At 36.6% G+C, this 20,408-nt stretch overlaps 1 protein-coding gene across 10 annotated transcripts in view; it reads right to left on the bottom strand.

The window, feature by feature from the left end:
* The window catches only part of FAS (Fas cell surface death receptor), a 54,268-nt gene extending 36,111 nt beyond the window's left edge, over positions 1 to 18,157 (bottom strand). For 2 of the 10 annotated variants that reach the window (XM_079138333.1, XM_079138331.1), the window contains exons 1-2: positions 6,443 to 12,412; positions 3,675 to 3,840 (exon numbers count right to left, since the gene is read on the bottom strand). In XM_079138333.1, coding sequence (XP_078994459.1) covers positions 3,675 to 3,840; positions 6,443 to 6,661 — 385 coding nt within the window. In that variant the 5' untranslated portion in view covers positions 6,662 to 12,412. Of the gene's footprint in view, positions 1 to 3,674; positions 3,841 to 6,442; positions 12,917 to 17,132 lie in introns of those variants that run through there. The other 8 variants (XM_079138336.1, XM_079138337.1, XM_079138332.1 and 5 more) reach the window with 8 other exon arrangements.
* Positions 18,158 to 20,408: the final 2,251 nt, after the last annotated feature.

Here is a 20,408-nt window from a genome sequence, read left to right as displayed (position 1 = left end):
AAGAAATGCTTTTGCCAACTAACTTCTCTGGAAGGAGGGAAGAAGTTGGGAGATAGATACTCAGGGCAGAAATGGTTGTCACTGGCCATTAGTTCAGAGATTACTGAACTAATTCATTTTGTTCTGACTTCTTTTATTTTTCAAAGTCCACAAATCCTAATAAGAGATAATGCAGTTTTAGGAAAAGAACATTAGAAGTTCTAAAGACTTTGGTCAAATCTTTAGTAGCTATCAAATATTTAACAAGCATTTACTCTCTCAGTCTAATTCTGCCATGCATAAGATGGAGATAATAATCCTTCTCTTACAATGCTATTAGAATGCACCTGCCCTGTGTAGTGAATGCTCAGTTTCCCCTTCTCTCCCTTTCTTTCTTTTCCTTTTCCACCAGGAATAAAGTACATTTTGCTGGGCAGGCATAAACATATTGATAACAAAATTTATCATCAGCATTGTTTTCTTCATGCAAACAGTTTAAAATAATATTCAGGCTTGCTTTAATTAACTTTAAAAATCAATCGTGGCATTGATATAACTAAGCATTATGCAACAATGTCTTCTGGAAAATTCACATATTTAACAAGAGTTTATTAAATGCCTATTGTGTGAGAGGCAGTTTCTAGGAGCTGGAGATGCTGTAAGAAATAAGTCAAAGCCTTCATCTCTAAGACTTTCACTTTCCCAGGCAGACAATGTGCAAATAAATACATGAAGTTCAGTGGTGATAAGTGTTATGGGGAAAACAGATTAGCATAAGGGGGTAAAGAATGAAGAAGAAAGAGATGGAAAATATAAACAGAAAAGCATCTTTAGTGACTGATTATTAATGGTAGAACTAATTTTTAAAAATACACAAAGTCTAATCCATTCTACTCCCACATACAGCAAAAATAATTTACATGATGTTTCCTAAGTACAGGACTTTCTTAATAACCATATAGCATTCTTTTTTTTTAAACCTTAATTTTTTTGTGGGCTAGGGATTGAACCCAGGGCCTTGAGCATATGAGGCAAGAACTCTACCAACTGAGCTATATCCCCAGTCCCAGCATTCTTTTTTATAAAAAATATTTACTATAAGAAAATTATGAAATGTAAATATACATGATATTTCAGTAAACAAAAACAATAGTCTTCCAAACAGAAAAAAATAATCAAATCATGGAGACCCAGAACAAAATTCAAACACAGGGCATCAAGGCTATGTAACATTAAGTCAGTATTCTGAGGAACACAGTGAAATATCAACTATGTTTCCTGTAAGTAGTATTATGCTGGTTTCCAAATAAATTGATCTCTTCACAGAATGTGCCCAACACAATACTTAAAGTGTAACAGAGATATAAGAACTCACATATATTTTTTCTCCAAAATTTACAAATTAAATTTTTTTAAATAGGAAAAATAAGTAATTGGTTTTCCCCCCCAAAAAAGATTTTAAAATACATTGTTTTCTGAGTATAATGATACATGATTATTATAAAAAGTCTGGGAAAAGGAAGTATGAAAGCACTTATATATCAACTACTTTGAGATATTATTTTCTTGTACCTCTATACATATAAACACACACACATATGCACATGAGTAAGCATATACATGTGTAATAGGTGTGTGTGTGTATATGTGTAGTGTGAATGAAACGAACTGCAGAATCCTTATTGGATATGATAATATAATTGGGACATTTTTATTGATCAAAAATGTCAATTCACATATGGAGTAATTAGAAAACACTGCATTTTATTTTTATTTATAAAGAATCATTATGTAATCATTTTCTAATCTTGTGATATAGAACCAACATATTAGAATTCCAGATGCTTTATCACTTGTCATATCCATAATGTACCACCTATAATTTCCTGTTGGTTATTTCCTTCCTTTTCCTCTTTCTTCATTCCCTTCCTCCCTTCTTTATTGCTTAAATGAAAACTTAAACACAGCAATTGTCTGAATGCCTGAAATTCTCCAAAAATTCAACCAAGTTTTCCTAAATTTATATTTTCTCAGTATTCATATTTCATTGATTTTTATAAGTTAATTAAATTACATTAAAATCACAGTAACAATAAGTATAAACAGATTTGGAAGCAACTTGAACACTAATAAGTCAAAAATTCAATAATGGAATAAAAAGTGGTAAGAGTTTTATCCTGTATTTGATGCTACCTAGAATGTTAGAGAAGGAGCAAAAAGAAGCCGTTGATCCAGTCAGCAAGTCAATTGGCAGTCATGAAAGGGGATTTATTTATACAGTTGAGGATTATATTAGAAACTTTGATATACTTTGACTTTAAATACTCCAGAATTCACTTAAGTAATTCTACATCATTGGGCATCACAGTGAAATGTCATGCATTCAGTACTTTATTTTTGACTATTTTTCTTAAGGCATTTTTCATAAATAAAATACTGTGTCAGTGGTTCTAAACATTTTTAAATTTCTGACCCATACATTCAACTTTCTTTCTTGTAAGTTTGTACCAATTACATTGCTATGTGGTAGAATGCAGTTCTTATCCCGTAAGCAAACACACCAGGGCTAAGATCACTCCCTAAATGAAAATAAAACAAAGCAAAGGAGCAAAAAGGTAAAAATGCTTGACAGTGTGATATACAAAACATGATATTTTTCTTTTATGTTTTGATTTTTAAAACTGTGAAAAGATTCCAATTCATAGGGAAAATTGATCATGTTCAGCAAGTTATAAGAAAGTCAAGAAGCCATTCTTCATTCCTATTGGAAAAGGGTAAATGTAAAAGGGATTAAGTATAAATGGGTTGTATTATAAGAGATATTTTTCCATAAAGTTTGTTAAATTCTGTATCAGAAGCTAAGGGGGACTCAAAATCTTTTCACATACCTGACTGATCCCTGCTTTGCACTGGGAGTATGGGAATCCTGGGAGGCCAACAAGTCCTACTAACAGGCCTACTACAATCTTTTTGGGGCCTATTAATCTGTTGCATAAACCACACAAACTCATGTATTTCTTTCCTTTACCTCCCTGTCTTCACAATACATTTGAGAAAGATCCATATCTGTAATGCAACCATAATCAACTCCAAGTTGGAAAAAATAGTTTGCACAATTACATCTTGCTTAGCTTCTAATTTGCTAATGTTTGAAGGATTTTTAATCTGAAATTGATTTGCATTTCAAAATACTGTTTTTTAAAAATCATTGGTTTCTGTCCATTGCATTTCTAGTTTATCTAGTTATTCGGCTGCAAAATGCAAATATTGTGCCAGGACCAACGGCCACCTTCAAGACCCAACTGAGGGGAAGTGTGAAACATAGCCTATAACAGTGAGAGTCCCTTGCTTTCAGAGCTTCACTATCATTACAATATATCCCAGTCAGTTTTAAATAATAAGCTTTAATACCCACAAATAAGTTCTCATGAGAAATGGAGCTAAATAGACAAATCTCTTATTTGGGGGATACATGTAATTTGTAAATTTTACTTAACATAATCATATCAAACAAGTTTGATAAAGATGAATAAAACTGGTCTTTGGAAAATACTTTCAGAGTTGTTTTTCCCCCAGTAATTTTATAACACTATAGGAAACTCCAAAGTTGTAAAGATAATGGATTCACTATTACTAATGAATTACTACCCCCACCCTGATTTTCATTCCAATCTCTGAATATATTTATGATTTACCAGGAGGACAGAGCTGACAGCAGAACTGGCCTCCAAGATGCAGGCCTTTTGAGCAGTGAGTCTCAGTTTTAGTAACATTCTCCCTCAACTCCAACATTTCAGAGTTGGTATCAGTCACTCGAGCATTGATGCTTCTGGACAATGATCCAATGATAAAGGCAAGTACCTGCAAAAGAAAAGCATGAAGAGAGTTTATTGATTTCTGAACCATGTGATTTGGGAAATGGGCGTCACCTTTACCAAATGGTTGGACCTGCTGTGCAGAGGCACAGTCAATGTTGGGGCCCCACCATCCTGCTTACTAATTACAGAGAAAGGAGACCACCACCTGCACACAGCTCAGGCCAAGTTTCCTAAGCCACACAAGTAAGGGCATCATGCATGGGAGGAACCGGGGCTCTGCTCAAAAGTGAGTACTGGCTCCCACTTACAGCCCTGTGTCATGGGTAAAGAATTTAAATTCAGTTTCCTTATCCACACAGTGGAAATGTCATCCTCATAGATCTGTTGTAATAATTAAATGGAATCATGCATGTAAAGCTCTTACCACAGAACTGGGTGCATCATAAATAGGTGCATAATAAACACTGGCATTATTATGAATATCATGAAGTTCCAATGAAGGACAGCATAGTAGAATTGGAAAAAAGAAATTTCCAAACATCAGTGGTTTGAATCCTAGTGCTGCTATCAGAACTGTGACTTTACACAAGTCATATAACTGTTCTGATACTCAGTTTTCTCATCTGTTAAGTGAGAACAGTATCTTCTATCTTAAAGGATTGTTATGACAATAAAAAGTGGTAATTTCTATCAAACTTGCTACTTAGCTTACAGGACAGCGATTTCTTCCCTTCTTATATACAAACACAGAATCAATGTTTTATGATTAAATCTTCACTTGTTATCCAAGCACACAATAAATATTCCACTTAAACCAATAGGATTTTCTTTACCTTTGTTCTGGAAAATGGTCTTTTCTTTATAGAGAATCAACCCTTAATCTACTTTTGATTCCTTTTTCCTTCAAACAAACATCCATAACTCTAAGTCACATTGTGTCAAGTATATCTCAGGTAGCTATAGAGTGGAGTTCCTTAGGAACATGAACAGGAAAAAATATTTTATGTACATAAATATTATACATTATATATTATAAATATATTATAAATAAATATATATTTTATACATATGTATAAAAAGATGTATATCATATCTTACATATAAATATATATATATATATATATATCTTATATATATATAATCCCTGCTTGGGTCCTTTCTTGGGCTTCCTAAGTATCTATTTTTTATCTCTCTAAATAAATTTAAAATAATCACTCATCTTACACAAAGTATGTAAGTTCTATTGCCAGTCATTACGGTATTAGTTTTGAACTTTGTTTTCTTAAGATCATTTTCATAGCTTTCCTGTGTGTCTTTCCCCCACCCCCTACTATATGGCAGACCCATAACACTGGCATCTTCTTAGTCAAGAGAACCAAATGTTCTACATATATAAATCACAACCAAAAAGTCCCCACTTCCCTCTCAGCCCTTTCTCTTCATCAGCCCAAACTGATCCTTCAGGTCAGAGGATACTACACAGCTTCTGACTGAGAGGATGAAGAAGAGATGAAGAGATGTGGTGGTCCACATTTCCTCATCTTAGGATGCATTTCTAACATCCAGACTTTCAAGAGGAAAAATGACACCAAAATAGCAAGGAAATGGTTGACATGTCCAGGGTCATGTCACTTACTAGCAAAAGTAGAGCTCAGATTTGTCTCCTAATTCCTACCATATCATTCTTTCCCCTATACCCAGAGGTGGGTAAACTTAACAGAGAATATAGCTGACTTTGAAGGTATGAACAACTCAATATAAGGAAGAGTTGGAACTGGTACACAGATTTTTAAAATGGTACTAAATATGCTGGCTTCTCCACCAAATCACTGCCAAATCTACCTAACAAACTCGTTGAGCTGAGCTCTGAAAATACAAAAGATAACTAATTTTAATTATAATGGAAAATAAATGAATGTCAAGTTTCCAAACGTAGAGGAACCTCGGGCCTCACACATGCCAGACAAACATTCTACCACTGACCTACATCCCCAGGTAACACCTGCATTTTATTTTACTTATTTATTTATGTGCTGGGAATTAAACCCAAGACCTCAAACGCAAGCAAGCACTCTACTACAGAGCTCCAAGCCCATGACTTTTCTGTTTTAAAACATAAATTTAGATCTTTTTCTTTCTAAAACACAACAAACATGGAGTTTTAAGCAAAATATTACTTTCGGCATCAGTTTCCCTTTTCAGGATAATGGTTCTCACTTCTTTCTCTGCCACAAAAGGTCATGCTGTCATCATGTTAATGTTAGTCCTTCTTTTAGATCAGAGAATCATAGCTAGGTTACAGAATTGGATTTTAGGAAACAGTAACATGATTTGAGGTATACCAAAGTGTTAATTGTTATGATAGGAGAGACTTTCAAATGAAAGCCATATTTTTAGGACTCCTTATTCTATAACTACCTCCAGTTTCTAATTAAAGGTCAGGAATTGATTATATTAACTATTCAGCATTCCAGACATTGGAGCACATGAAAATTTTCAAATCAATGTAAAAATTCTTTTTTTTTAAATTTATTTATTTTAATTAAAAATCATAAATTTACATAGGGCAGTCTTTAGTAGCTAAAAAAGATCAGTAAGTCTTGTTGCACACTGAACAAGAACAATTCTTTTATATTGTCAGCCACCTTTGTTATTGTGAAGAATAAAGTTACTGGTGAGTTATTACTTGCTTTCCTTCCTTTCAGTCCTGGTTTCTCACTAGAAACAATATGACACAGATTTAAACTCAAAGGGATGAGATTTATAGGAACTGGGCTAGCCCAGATTGACAAGTAAAAAGCACTCAAAGTTGATGCCCAATTGCGTGTGTGTGTTTGAGTGTGTGTGTTTGAGTGTGTGTGCATGTGCGCATGTGTCTTCTATGGGTATAGAGTCCTATCCTCCTTGGTATGCAAATCTGATCCAATATCCAGGAGATGGTGTAATGCTTTTAAACAATATATTAACTAATTAACAACTGATTAGATGAGGCTCACCTACATTATGGAGGTTATCATCTTTACTCCAGAAAAGATAAAAAATGAGTTAAATCTAAGGTCTGAAAGGTCCATAAACTAAGTCAAATGGTAGCCAAATGGAAAAATAATGAAGAATAAAAATTATTTTAGATATCCATAACATTTCTTTAAGTCAGAGAAACCTTAATCACATCATCTAGATAATCCATAAGCCAATTAATTAAGCAAATTCATTTTAAATATCTCTGAGTTTATATGAAAGCAGGGTGTTTTGTTTAGATTGTATGTGTGTTGTGTTGAGAGAGAGGGTCTGGGGAGATATGAGAAATTTATCTTAAGGAATTAGTTCATATGATTTTGAAAGCTCAGTGAACCAGAAATCTGATAGGGTAAGCCAGCAGTCAGGGAAGAACTGCAGCCCAAGTCCAGAGACAATCTGCTATCAGAACTCCTTCTGGCTCAGGGTGGTGAGGCAGACACCCTGTTCTACTTAGGTCTTCAACTAATTGGTTAAGATCCACAGTACATTATGGAAGGCTAAGTCAGCTTTACTCCAATCGATGTTAATCTCATCCAGAAATGTCTCCACAGAGTAATGAATAATAATAAACCTCCAGAATAATAATTGAATAAACATCCAGAATAATGTTTAATCAATTATCTCAGTGGGGTGGCCCAGCCAACTTAACACATAAAATAACCATTATATAAAGAGAGATGGTGAAAAAAAGAAATACACAACAGGTAAGGGAGAGATAAATGCTATATAAATGAGTAAAGGAGGTTTAGGAGCATGGAGAATTTAAATAGGAACATGATGATTCAAAAGAGTAGTCTGGGAAGGCTACTGAGCAAGAAGACACTTGGGCAGTGACTTTACAAAATACAAGGGGGAGTGAGGTAGTTGGAAAGGCTTTCCAGGGCATGGCCTGAGTAAGGAAGAATCCAACGTTATCAGCAAAAACATCGTTAGAAGGTATTAAAAGAAACAAAGATCAATGTCTCCTGATCCACAGGTTATTAACATTTAACACAAGGCCACAGTCGGATCATATAGCCTTCTGTATCCATAGATACTGTCATCACACAGAATCCTGGAGTGGCAGAGCAGAAAGGGAAAATGGCATCTTTTCAGCTTCAAGGCAGATTTTTAAAATGGCTCTAAACATAAGTTTATTGTAACTTGAGTCTTCAAGTTACAGGAAAATCCTATTGCCTACAGGATTTAATATTTTCTGTAAATGAGAAAATTTGTTTCTCTCTTTCCCCTTCTGAGTCATTCATAAAAGGTTTAGTGAGAGGACCAACCCCCATTCATGTTCCTTCCTGACACTGCCTTTTACAAAGTTCAATCACATATATCATCTCTATCATATATCATAGTTACAATAAATCTGTGTAGAAGGAGTTCTTATAGGCATTTTAATAGGTGCAGCTGAGCAGAGAATACAACGATGACTTATTCAATAACCCAAAAGTAAGAAAGCCTGAGGAAAGATTCAGGTCCTGTATATCAGGTCAGGTCTGAGCTCTGTTTCAAGTTTGTGAGCTAGTTTCCAAATGACTTTTACTTCATCTAGGCACATCAACAACTCAATTTGTTTTCAGATAATCATTGGCAAAAAGCCTGCCTGTTAATTATATAATGAATGTTCCAAACAAATGGATGTTGCAGAAAAGGGAGGTGTTTGGAAGTATTTCTCTGAGAACCAGAAGTCAACCCTAAGTCCCTTAGTCTGAGAAAACTGTAGCAAGATTCCCAAAGCCAGAGCGCTAACTGGCAGGGAAGATAAATCTGGCCAGCCACAACAACATCTTGGGAAGAAACTGAGTTAATATTTTCCTCCCTCCAATTCAGCGTTGAGTTTCTGGGAGTAGCCAAGACCATGAGAGCAGGGGTGGTAAGGGTGGGGATCTGGGACACACAAACAGGATATCGAAACTGGAAATCACTCTACACCAGAATCTCTGCATTTGCTCCCTTTGAGCCCTCCTAGAAATTTTCTAAGGATATAGGAGAATTTGTTCCTGTGATTGTAACATGAACTATGGATGGGTAGGTTCCTCATCTTGGGAATTTGAAGAATGAAATCCATGGACACAAGGTTAAGAGTAATAATAGGATTTATTAGAGTAACATAAAGCAGAGCTCCCAAAAGGAGGGGCTCAAGGAGAGGGATGCCCCTGGGTGTCTGCTGTCTAGGGGCTTTTAAAGACATACTGATGGTCCAGCATAGGTGGTTGGTGGGGTAAGGAATGTCAGCATGGACCAAGCAAGCTCTTCAAGCTCCAAGCTTACTAAGTGAATCAGAAGTGCATAATTTCAATCCCTTATTTACATAATTAAGAGGACAAGTACAACCTGTAGTTTGACACATCTTTTGAGGACAGAAAGCACTTTGGGTAGGGGTCTGTTTTGTGTTCCACATTGCTCAGGATAAGGGTGAGGGTAACTAAGGAAGGGCGGCTGTGGTAGAAGATGTGAGGAACAGAAACAGATGTTCTAACTAAGAAGTCATCGTGGTTAAAGCTGACAGGGAGTAGTAAGTCACAGAATGCCCTCCAGAGCTGATGTTTCCTACTAGGTCGACATGATGTCTCCCTCACATCCTTTCCTTCTCTGAGGCCTTAATCCTATCTGCCTATGGGAGATCTATCTTCCTACCTTAAAACTACTGGAAGAAACTGAGACTCTCATTAAAGATGACTCCAAAGAGTTTGTGGTGGTAAATGGTAGAAGGATGATCTAGGATTTGAGAAAGAAAAAAAAAAAAAAAAGAAAAAGAAAAAAGAAACTAACACACACACACACACACACACACACACACACACACACATACACACACGCGCTCTTATTGAAGTTCGAAACAAACATGAAAAAATTTAATGTAAAGTAGTGGTGAAAAATGGCAGCCCTCTGAATGGCAAGAATGAGCACACACATGCCTGACATGGTCAGTGAAATTTTCCAATACAGAGCATCAAATGGTTTGTCTTGACATAGCCAGGCAGCAGCAAGCTCCACAGTAATTACGGAAAACAGTGTTTTACTTCTAACCAAAGGCCAGAAGGCAGTTTCTTCCACAAGAACACAATTTTCATTGACTATAGGAAAAGTTTTGCTATCTTTATAAGGGGAATATCAGTGGTCTAGACAATTCAACACCAGAAGGTTAAAAACTGAAAACGTAGTAAGTTAATAAAAAAGGATATTTCAAGAAAAAAAAAAGTCTCATCAGGAAGCCAGTTTTTAACACACTGAAATTCGAATAGTTTTTATTCCTCATTGTTAAGACTAGAAATAACTTTGTTCCTTTGTTTTGCTTAACTCATCTGTTTCTTACTATGCTGGACAAGTGTTCATTGTATAACAACAAAAATCAAAAGGTACAATTTCAGTAGTAACCAGATTGTGTTAAGCCTGAAGATCTGTATTGATTTATCATCTATTTTTCTTTTACAATAAGAGTAAAAATCTGGATAATAATGGTAGTGAATCTAAAAACTTACCTAGCATTTGGAAGGTGGAAAAACAATTCTAAAATTTGAACTGATAGCATTTATTCATTCATACAAATTTAATTATTCTCAAGTTTTCTTTCAAAGTTCGGTGATTTTACTGAATCAGACATCATAAATATCAACTTTAGTTTAGTTGAATATAACTTGTTCCTTAAATAATTGTGATCAGGGCTATTTTATTTCGCTTGCATTCACTGAGACTATGTCACCCACCACTCAATATAAGGCACTGTTTGACAGTGAAGGAAAGTGTTTCATTTTTTAAGCAAAATTGTTAGACAAAAAAGATGTGTCATATTAAAGGGAAAGGTTTAATTTACGAAATTGAAAGCTCAGTTATACAAATCACCACAAACTAGTAACTGTAGCTGGCAGTAAGTTCTGTCTCTGATGAAATTTGGGTTTATTTTTCTTAAAGAATTTTTACCAGAAATGAATCCTTATTAGTCATATCCTCATAGATTCCCATGTCAAAAATGCAACCCTTGAGTTGCTGGGCTGCCAATGAGATGATGAGATATGTAAAAAGTAGTTATAACTTAGCACCTTGTACTATCATGTAATTATAAATAAATAGACACATTTCTTAAAAACTATTTTTACACCTTCAAGAGCTTATAAGTGTGGCTTATAAACTGCCTGGAGAAAAAAATCTAATCACTATAGTGTTGTTTAGTTACCTACAGAGGCTACTGTGGGGGAAAGGGGTGGCAAATGTTCATTTATATGTGTAAGTTCTAGAAGGTTTGTTTTAAAATATCAGGATTATTATTTCATACTTGAATCCAGTGTTTTTAAAAGTGTACCGTGTTCAATAAGCATAACAGTTACCCTAATATACAAGTATAATAAAATACTAGGTTTAAAACTTAATTTTAAATGCTTGTTAATAGAATTATTTGTCAGTTAGACATCTCAAATTCCAAGAGGACATGTTAACCTCTGGATCTGAACTTTAAACAGATTGATGAGAAGAGATGGGTTCTAGGGAAAAGAGCTCACCACCCAAATTGTCTTTCAGAATTCAACCAAGACAGAAGGCAGAGGGCACTTGGGTGAGAGGTAGAAACAGAAAGTGAGAAATTTTTAAAAATTGTCTTGTTGACACCAGCAAAGCCTTCAGCTAATTCCTAAGATCTTTAATATGTGAATCAAAATGTGATATCTCATTTTAGTTTTAGAGCAGAAAAGCTCTGAAGGTGATGTCTTTAAACACCCTCTCTGACAGAAGAATGCTTCAAGCCAGTATAGTGACTGGCCTGTGGTCACTCGGCTAGCTCAAGAGAGTCAAGACTTGTGGACTGAATTGTGCTCCCACCCCCCAGTTCACAGGGTGATGACCTAATTCCCAGTACCTCAAAATATGACTATCTTTGGAACAGGGATCTTTACAGAGGCGATTAAAAGGAGGTACTCACAGTGAGCTCTAATCCAGTGTGACTGGTGCCCTTTTTTGAAGAGGAAATCTGGGCACACACTAACAGAGAGAGTCATGATTCAAGGACACAGAGAGAAGGCTGTATATAAGCCAAGGAAAAAGGCCTGTGACAGATAGTTCCTTCATGGTCCTCAGAAGGAACCAACCCTGCTGACGCCTTGATCTCAGACTTCCAGCCTCCAGAACTGTGAGATGATAAATTTCTTTTGTTCAAGCCACTTATGTGAGGTACTTGGTTACCGCAGCCCCAGCACACTAATATAAGAGTCAAATTACAGCCTCTCCAACCCTTCAGATTCTTGATTTGAGGTACCTACAAACTTGGGATAATGCATAGCTGAGTCCAAGGACTTATCTCATACAATAAGAAGCAGAGTTAACCAGATAAGAGAACAGATTTTCCATGGTATGCAGAAATTAAATTGTCAGGAACTCAGAAGAACCAGAACTACTTCTCACCAGACTTACTAGCCCTGCTATTCTGGTTGACATCTCTATTACTAAAAGAAAAATGAAGCAAGGGATAAAGTTCCACTAACTAATTCTACTTGCTGCTAATTAGACTTTAGTTACTTATCAATACTTAAGGAAATATAAATTCTAAAAAAAAAGACAAGAGTTCCTTTTTTAAGAAAATGCATCATTGCACAATTCGATGTCAATGTTTTAATCATCTTTAATATATTTTTGCAAAAAAAAAAGAACTAGTAATGCCATTTTATACTATCATTGAAAAACTGAAATAAAAAATAAAATAAATTTTTACATGAAAAAGATAAGTGAAAATTCCATTTCATTTGTTTTTATATTTTTCAAATATATAAAATAAAAATGCAAGTTAATCCTATCCCAGGGACATTTTCTTTCTTTTTTAAAGCCAGTTTCTGGAGAGTTCAGATGTAGCTGAGGCAGTAGGAATAAGTGTTTGGGTTGACTGACCAAGCCAAAAAATAAAATGAAAGAACCTAAGAAATTTCAACCGGGATTAGGTTTTGAGTTTAATGCTAAAGTTAGAAAAATCATTCTCAAAATCTGAAAGATATTAGAATCAAACAATGATGCATTAAAAAAAATACTTATATCACACCACAGACCCAAGGAATCAGGATCTCTGTGAATAGGGCCTTCTCATGATCATCTTCAATAAATATCCCTGGCAATATTCATGCTCACCACATTTGGATAACACTTGGGCTAGAGGAAAGAAAATCTGAGGTTACCAGGATACTACATTTACATGTGAGAAGGTAAAGAGTTTATAGACTTAACCGCATCTGTGTTTTGCACCTGCAAATCAGAATGTGGCTTTTCATGGAGAACTAATGATCTTTCCAAATATAAGTCTGGAAAGAAGTCATTTTTGGCAGAGAAATAGGTAATGTGAAGGCTACAAAGTCCTAAACTGGAGCCCCAGAAGCCTTAAATGCCTAGAGGGGTCATAAAAGTAACACAAAAGTAAAATAACCAGTTATAATAGACAACAACAATTGGAAGGGGCTCATCAAACTGGAATGTTCTACCTGGATCCAAGGGGCAGCCATTACCGAGCTCCAGGGGAACAGGGACATGTGTTATATCAGCTTAGATCTTCAGTTTTTCAAGAGAAACCAAAATCCCTAACACTTAAATGGTGGCAATAAATATTAAAATTAAATAAATAAGCAAATGCGTATATACATGCTTTATGTGTCAACATAGTGTGGGCTAAACAAAAACAGTCTGGGGGCAATATAAGGCCAATTTTTTAAAAAAAATTTAATGAACAAAATTCATACATATTTATGATGTCCAACATGTTTTGAAACACATATACATTATGGAATGGCTAAATTGAGCTAATTAATATCTGTATTACCTCACATACTAATGGTTTTTCTTTGTTGTAAGAACATCTAAAATATGAGTGAATTTGAAGCATATAATACGTTATTATTAACTATGGCCACCATGTTGAACAAAATCTCTCAAATGTATTCACCCTGTCTGAATCCATTCATCCTGAAATTTGGTATCCTTTGACCAAAATCTCTGCAGCCACTCTCCTCTGATATCCCCTGATAATCATCTTACTACTCTCTACTTCTACGAGTTCAACTTTTTTAGATTCTACATGTAAGTGACATCATGTGATATTTGTCTTTCTGTAAGTATAGGTCCAATTTTTAAAATCAGGCCTCGACCCTTCAGCATAAATGTGAAAAAACAGCTTACTAGGACCAAAGATTCTGTTGTGAGAGGAGTAAATCATCAAAGCTTCTTCAGCAAGGACTTAAAGGCCTTACCTCTGAGCTTGTACATGTTCTCTCTCTCTCTACTCGTTTGTTTGTGTCTTTTTTCAAGATCTCTAACTCAGAAATCAAGTGTCCATGTTTCTCATATCTTAAATTTTCATGATCTCACAGAATATAGAGGTGAATAAATATATACAATTATTTATATATGTATAATGCTGCATAACTGGATCAAAGAACAGCCTATCGTTCATAAATCCAATGCCAAGTTTATTCCAATTTAGGAAGTTTATCCCAGTATACAGCTTAACATAGCCTGCGGTAAGCTTGGTCCTCTCCCTGGGGTGATTACATCTGCTGATACAGCAGTACAGTAAGAAATGTTTTCTTTATAAGAAATTATAAATAAAAGTAATAAGGAAATTAAAAATAATAATTATAAATAAAATTCAGTAATTACAGCTCATTTAATAAAAGCCATCTCTATGACATATCAAATAAAAATTAAAAGAAACAATGATTTGAGTATGTATAAAATGATAAAAAGCAGAATATAAACAGCACTGATAAAACGTAATTATGTGCAGGTATAGACAAGGCTATAAAAAAAAAAAACAAAAAAAGATTCTAATGAATCTAAAATGAGTGACTTTATTTTTCAATGTTTACTTTTTGTTTCACTTCATCTGGTCATTTGTTTCTATATTTACCCATTTAACAGGAAGAGATAGATGGATTCGCTATCCTAAATTTTGTTTCAAGTTGCTGTGGACTGTAGTACCTATTAGAAAACATGTGCTCAGTAAGGGACTTTTGGGACCCAAGATGATTCACCAAAAGCACTTAAGTTAGTAGGGGTTTTCAAGGGGGGGATTTCCTTATTTAGGTTTCTGATTATCTCAGAAAATGGTGAGTCTCTCCAAGTGGCAATTGTGCTATAGTGATCAGCTTCCCCTGAAGATTCATTCCATAGTTTTCAGGTTCTTTTGAAATACACTCAAGGAGTGTTAACAAGTAAATTACTTGTCCACTGCCCCAAAGAGACTTAACTCGGAGACAATATCCAAATCATGGTTCTTCTTTGCTTCTGTCTCACCATTTTCCACCTCTAAACTCAGTGCAAGAAATAATTTCTTTTTCCAAGTTAAATGCTAATTTGCCACTAAAAGTGACAACTGTATCTCAGTCATGGAGAATAGAGGACTTTGCATTTGTCTAGCTGTTACTGGGGCCCCTGGTGGTCTTCCAAGTATCAACTTAATTTTTGCCTCTCATTCATGCTATCATTTACGAACAGGTTTTTCACACTAATTGTTAACGTTTTGATTTAAATTTCATCATTTTACTGCATTCATAAAACTTTTTAAATCCTTTGTGATAAGTAAAACCCATTTAAAAAATAAAATTAGAGACACACTGCAGCCCATTGCATGCTTCTTGGACTGCCCTAAGGAAAATTATCAAATTATAAATAAATAAAATGCTCTTTATTTTCCAAAAAAAAAAAAAAAAAAAAACTCTTTGGACCATGCACTATTTTTAAAAAACAACAACCACCTCATAAAAACCAACCAACACAGTACCCAAAGGTATTTCCAAAAAAAAAAAAAGTTTTTTTGTTTTAATTTTTCTTTCTCTTCTAGAACCTTGTGAATGTTTTGGAATTTCAAACTTATGTGTTGTAAGTGCCATAGAAAAAACACCCAGAAACTAGGGAAAGAAAACTAATTCTGCAAGACTAGGGAGAGGAAAGGGAAGCAGAGAGGAAAGGAAAAAAAATGAAGCAGCTCCCAGCTGTCACATCTTCTTCCAGTTCATTAACCCAATTAAGCAAAATGTGCTTCCCTGTTTCATATAATGAACCCTTTGCCTCCATTTTATTTATTGCTACTACTAACAAAGAACTACCAAGTGAGGAGGCATAAAAAGTAAGCTTTTTTTTTTTTTTTTTTTTTTTTTTTTCTGGAAAAACACAAGGGGACACACAATATGGAACTTCTTGAAGAACACAGATATGATTTTGGACAAGCAGCGGGCATGTTGTGTAAATTTCAAAAAGTCATACTAAAAGAGAAAATGGAAGATATACAACAAAATATAAACAATGATTATCTAGGTGAGAGGGTTGTCTGATTTTTAAGTTCTACTCATCTGTATTTATAACATTATTTAACAAATCTTAATCTCTTAAATAAATATATCATAAATGTTATATTTAATTTTAATATTATAAGTATTATCATATCATATGTAAAGAAAAGTATGCATGAATGTGCATTCTTTTGAAAAAGTTTCCTCGGCGCTTCAGGAATGCATCACTTAGTAAAGATACAACTGAAGGTACGTTAAATACACATACCTCCAGGCCTTGACAATTTTCTTACACTTTGCTAATACTCCTATCGCAAAACAGACAGTCAAAGCAATTCACACTGTAACAGTGGAGTAATTAGGAAGAGTATACTCTGAGATTGTATAAGTGATTTCTCAATTTTGATCTTAAACTTTTTCTAGGGAAATTTCTAAAGGAGCCCAAATATTGCACATTATTTCTGAAAGGACTAGGGTGGATTTTTTTTTTTTTTTTTTTTTTTCCTGGTTACAAAGTGGTCTCAGACAAATTTTTCGTTTAAACTCTTGATGTATTCTAGAAATCAACTGCAATCAGCAAATTGCCCATGTCTTGGAATAAGATCAAAATTCAAGCTCTGCTCTGCTGTATGATCTCAGGTGGATTATTTAAGCTCTCTGAAGCCCATTTCCCCTTCTATAACCAGAGATGAAGCTTCTGAAAGAACTGACTTGGGATCGCATTTGTAAACACTCCTGTCTAGGATTTCGTTGGGGCCTAATAAAATAAACCATTGACACTCAGAACTCAAATTGAACCTCTTGGGACCAAGTCCTTAGATATGCTATCATAAAGCTGGCATTTTCTGAGCAAGGAACTCTCCAAAAGAGGCCACCCAAGCTACTGGCCAAGTACAGTTACCTGGTTTAGCGCGCATGCGATGTGAGCAGACACCCAGGCAAAGGTCCCAAGACCAATGCTTCCTCCCGCCCCGGCTTTCAGAAACTTACCGTGACAGGGCAAGCTAAGGCAGAATAAGAGGAGAAAAAGAAGGTAGAAAAACAAAAACAGAAACCCACTGAGATAGCGACTTACAGTCTTAAGGAGAGGAGTTTCCGGAAGGGAAGCAACTACTTTCTTTTTCTGTGTTGCTAAAAGGAGGAAAGGAAACCTCCAGAGGTGTATTCTGTCCGAGATAATTTTATCAAAAAAGAAACGGTGCCTTCCGAAGATTCACCAGTAACCACTGCCTAAGGTCGACTTGCACCCTAAGTTTGAGAACAGTCAGAAAACTAGCAGTACGGCTCCCCGTCGCCCCCGGGCATCGCGCGCTTTCACAGTCCCACCCACCGCGAAGCGGACCTTTGGCTTGGCACTGTGTAAGTCCAGAAGATTCCCTCTTCCCTCTGGCTGGAGTACTCCTCCAGCGACACCAAAGTCTCCCGGGCCCCTGCCTCGACCCTGGTCACTCCCACGTCCACCTTTTCGTCGCGCACAACAGTTCCCCCGACCCCCACTCCCAAAGGGCTGGCAGTGCGCCTCCTGCCCTCCGGGCTCAGCACTACCCGACAGGCCCCAAGAAAATCAAGTTCCCGGGCTTCCTGACCACCCGGGAGCCATTGATCCACTACCCGCCGCACCCGGCTGGCCAGCGCGCCCCAATTCCCAGGCACCAGTGACCCGCCACCGCCGCAGCTCTGGAGCGGGTCCTGCTCCGGCCCCACAGCGCGCGCTCCAGGGCTAAGCAGGGAGAAGCCCCACCCCGGCGGGAGAGAGATCACCAGAGGCAGGAGAACCCAGATCCTGGGCATGGCTGTGGAGCAATCCGCCGAAGTGAAAGGGCCTCTCCAACTCCGAGCAGAGCAAGTCACCAGACCTGGGAGAAGTGACTGCCACGAGAGCCGCACCTCCAGTTCTGGCTGGGGTCCAGGTGTATTCTCTGCCAGGGCCCGCCCCTAGAGCTCCAGCGAAGTTATTCTCAAACCGTTTTCCTCTCTCTTCCCGGAAGCGTCTTTGAACACCTGCACGTCGCTCCTTTGGAGAGAGGAGATACGACCTAACAAAAAACCCCGGGGTCAAGAAGAAGGGAAGTTTTGCTGGGGAACGCCGGAGGCCTCAGTGGGGAAAGTCAGGGTTTGTTGCACAAAGGGCATGTCCCATCCTGGGGTGTTTCCGCGGTTGGCTGACAAGCTCAGTTTAGGTGAAAGCCCTCAGAGCCCGATTGAGATCCTTCCTCAGCTTTTCTGTAGTTTAGCCTGGGAAGGTTGGGGAAGCCTTGAGCCGAATCTGGAGCTAAAAGTTGGTACTTCATGCCTGTGTGCAGGAGCCTTAGCCAGTTGCGGCGAATAACCAGCCCAAGACTTGGCTTTCACTCAGGTCGCGATCTTGTGGTTGAGCACTAGAGGTCCTCATAGGAGCCACTGAATATTGTATTAAGTGGCAATCATCATACGGTAAAATAGAGATTGTGCTATGGGATTATGAAGAGGGAGGGGGCAGTCAGATCGTATTTCTCAAAAGAAGAACAAAGTTAACTATTTATGACAAATCAGAAAGCCCCAGCTGTATTAAACGTTCACAATGACTTCCTCTCCTTTGTTACTTTTTGTTACTCACAATTTCCTGACAAATGTTCTTTAAAAAAAAAAAAAAAAAAAAAAAAAAAAAAAACTTGTAATTCTTTAGTGCTCTGAGTAACACTGCTCAAAGTCTCTATTATTTTGGGAAAGAAGATATCTTAGTAGATGGATTAGCATGATTGTTACAGAAAGTCTGGGCAATGACATCATTAATGAGCCTGAGTCTAGAAGCAGTTGATTAACTGCACCACTGTGGAGTTCAGTATTTGTTACTACCTGTCTTCCTCCCCAGCAGGGCTCATCTCTTTAAGCACACTACTCTGGAACCAGCCCTGCCTAGCCCATTCTTCATCCTTCAGGCTTCCTCTTTGTTCACAATTCCTTCTAGAAGCGTGTTCAGGCTCCCAAATCTGGAAATCTGGGTTAGGTCACTCTCCTGAGTGCACTCACCCTGTGTTTTTCATTTGTCTTTGTGCATGTCACCAGTCTGGTATTGATTTACTTGCCTCTGCCTCACCTCGGGGTGGATTGTTCATGCCATATGAAGAGGACTCTGGCTGTGCAGGTCTTGTTGGGTCTGGGCAAGCAAAGAAGTGAGTGGTGGGAGGATGGAATATGGGGACCCTTTATGTCGTCTTTGCAGCTTTTCTGTAAATATTAAAACTATCCTAAAAAGTTCATTTGAATTTTAAAATATCAAGAAAAGGGAAAGGAAGAGAAAGAGAGAAAGGGAGGACAACTGGCAAAATCAACATTTCTTGAGTGTTAGTTCTAAGTTAGCAACTTTCACAAATGATTTGCCCTTGAAGGAATTGTAGCCAAAAAGGTTTAAGCAACACTGGCCAAAGTTGGTTAGTTAATAAATAGCAGAGGCAGGAGTTGACCTTATATGTTCTTGCTCCCAGGGCTTTGCTTTTTCTACTATCACCCATCACCTCCCACCTGTGCATCTAATTACCCTAGAGTTCAATGAAATAGGTAGAGGTACTTTGTAGAAAGGAATATATTTCATGGTCAAATGATTTTAGAAAATTCTGTTTTTTTTTAATTAATTGCCTTTTTAACTTTTGAATTTTACTATTTGTGTATATTAATTCTACAAATCAATGTGTTTCATTGTGACATTTCCATACACAGATATAAAGAGCACTGATTGTTTCCACCTCCCTACAACTCTTACTTAACTTCCTTGATGAAGAGGAATCTACATCAAGAGGTGAAACCTGGTGATGTTACCAGAGGCCTGGATGAGTATATATAGTCCTGAAATTGAAACCTCGACTACCCAATAAATTGTTACCTAACCCAATAAATTGTTTTTACCTTAGTCAAATCCTTACAATTAAAAGGATCCTAACTGATATTTCATCAAAGTTTATTATCAGTATAACAAATTCTTTATTTCCAAAATTAATGGCTTCAAATTACTATTCTGGTTTCAAACCAGGTAAAGATAATTGCCTATACAACCCTATGGAGACAACTGATTATTTAGGGAAATTACTTCTACCAAAGAATTTTTCTTGTCACTAGAGGGCATCAGAGCCCACATCTGCCAAATGATAAGCTGAATTTTCTATCAACTATAAAAGGGAAAATACTGGGGACTGATAGAGCAAATTCTATTCCATGATTTTTTAATTATGTCAAAATGAACCTAATGTTATGTATAACTAAAAAGAAACAATAAAAATAGATTTAGCTTCTTGAAAAAGAAAAAAAGGAGGGAGAGCCTTATTTAACAGGTAATCTGTGATCCTGGTCATACAGACATTTTTATCTCCCAGAGAAC

Source organism: Sciurus vulgaris (assembly GCF_902686455.1).
Source record: "Sciurus vulgaris genome assembly, chromosome: 4".
Taxonomy (NCBI): domain Eukaryota; kingdom Metazoa; phylum Chordata; class Mammalia; order Rodentia; family Sciuridae; genus Sciurus; species Sciurus vulgaris.
This window is presented reverse-complemented; position numbering and strand designations above follow the sequence as displayed.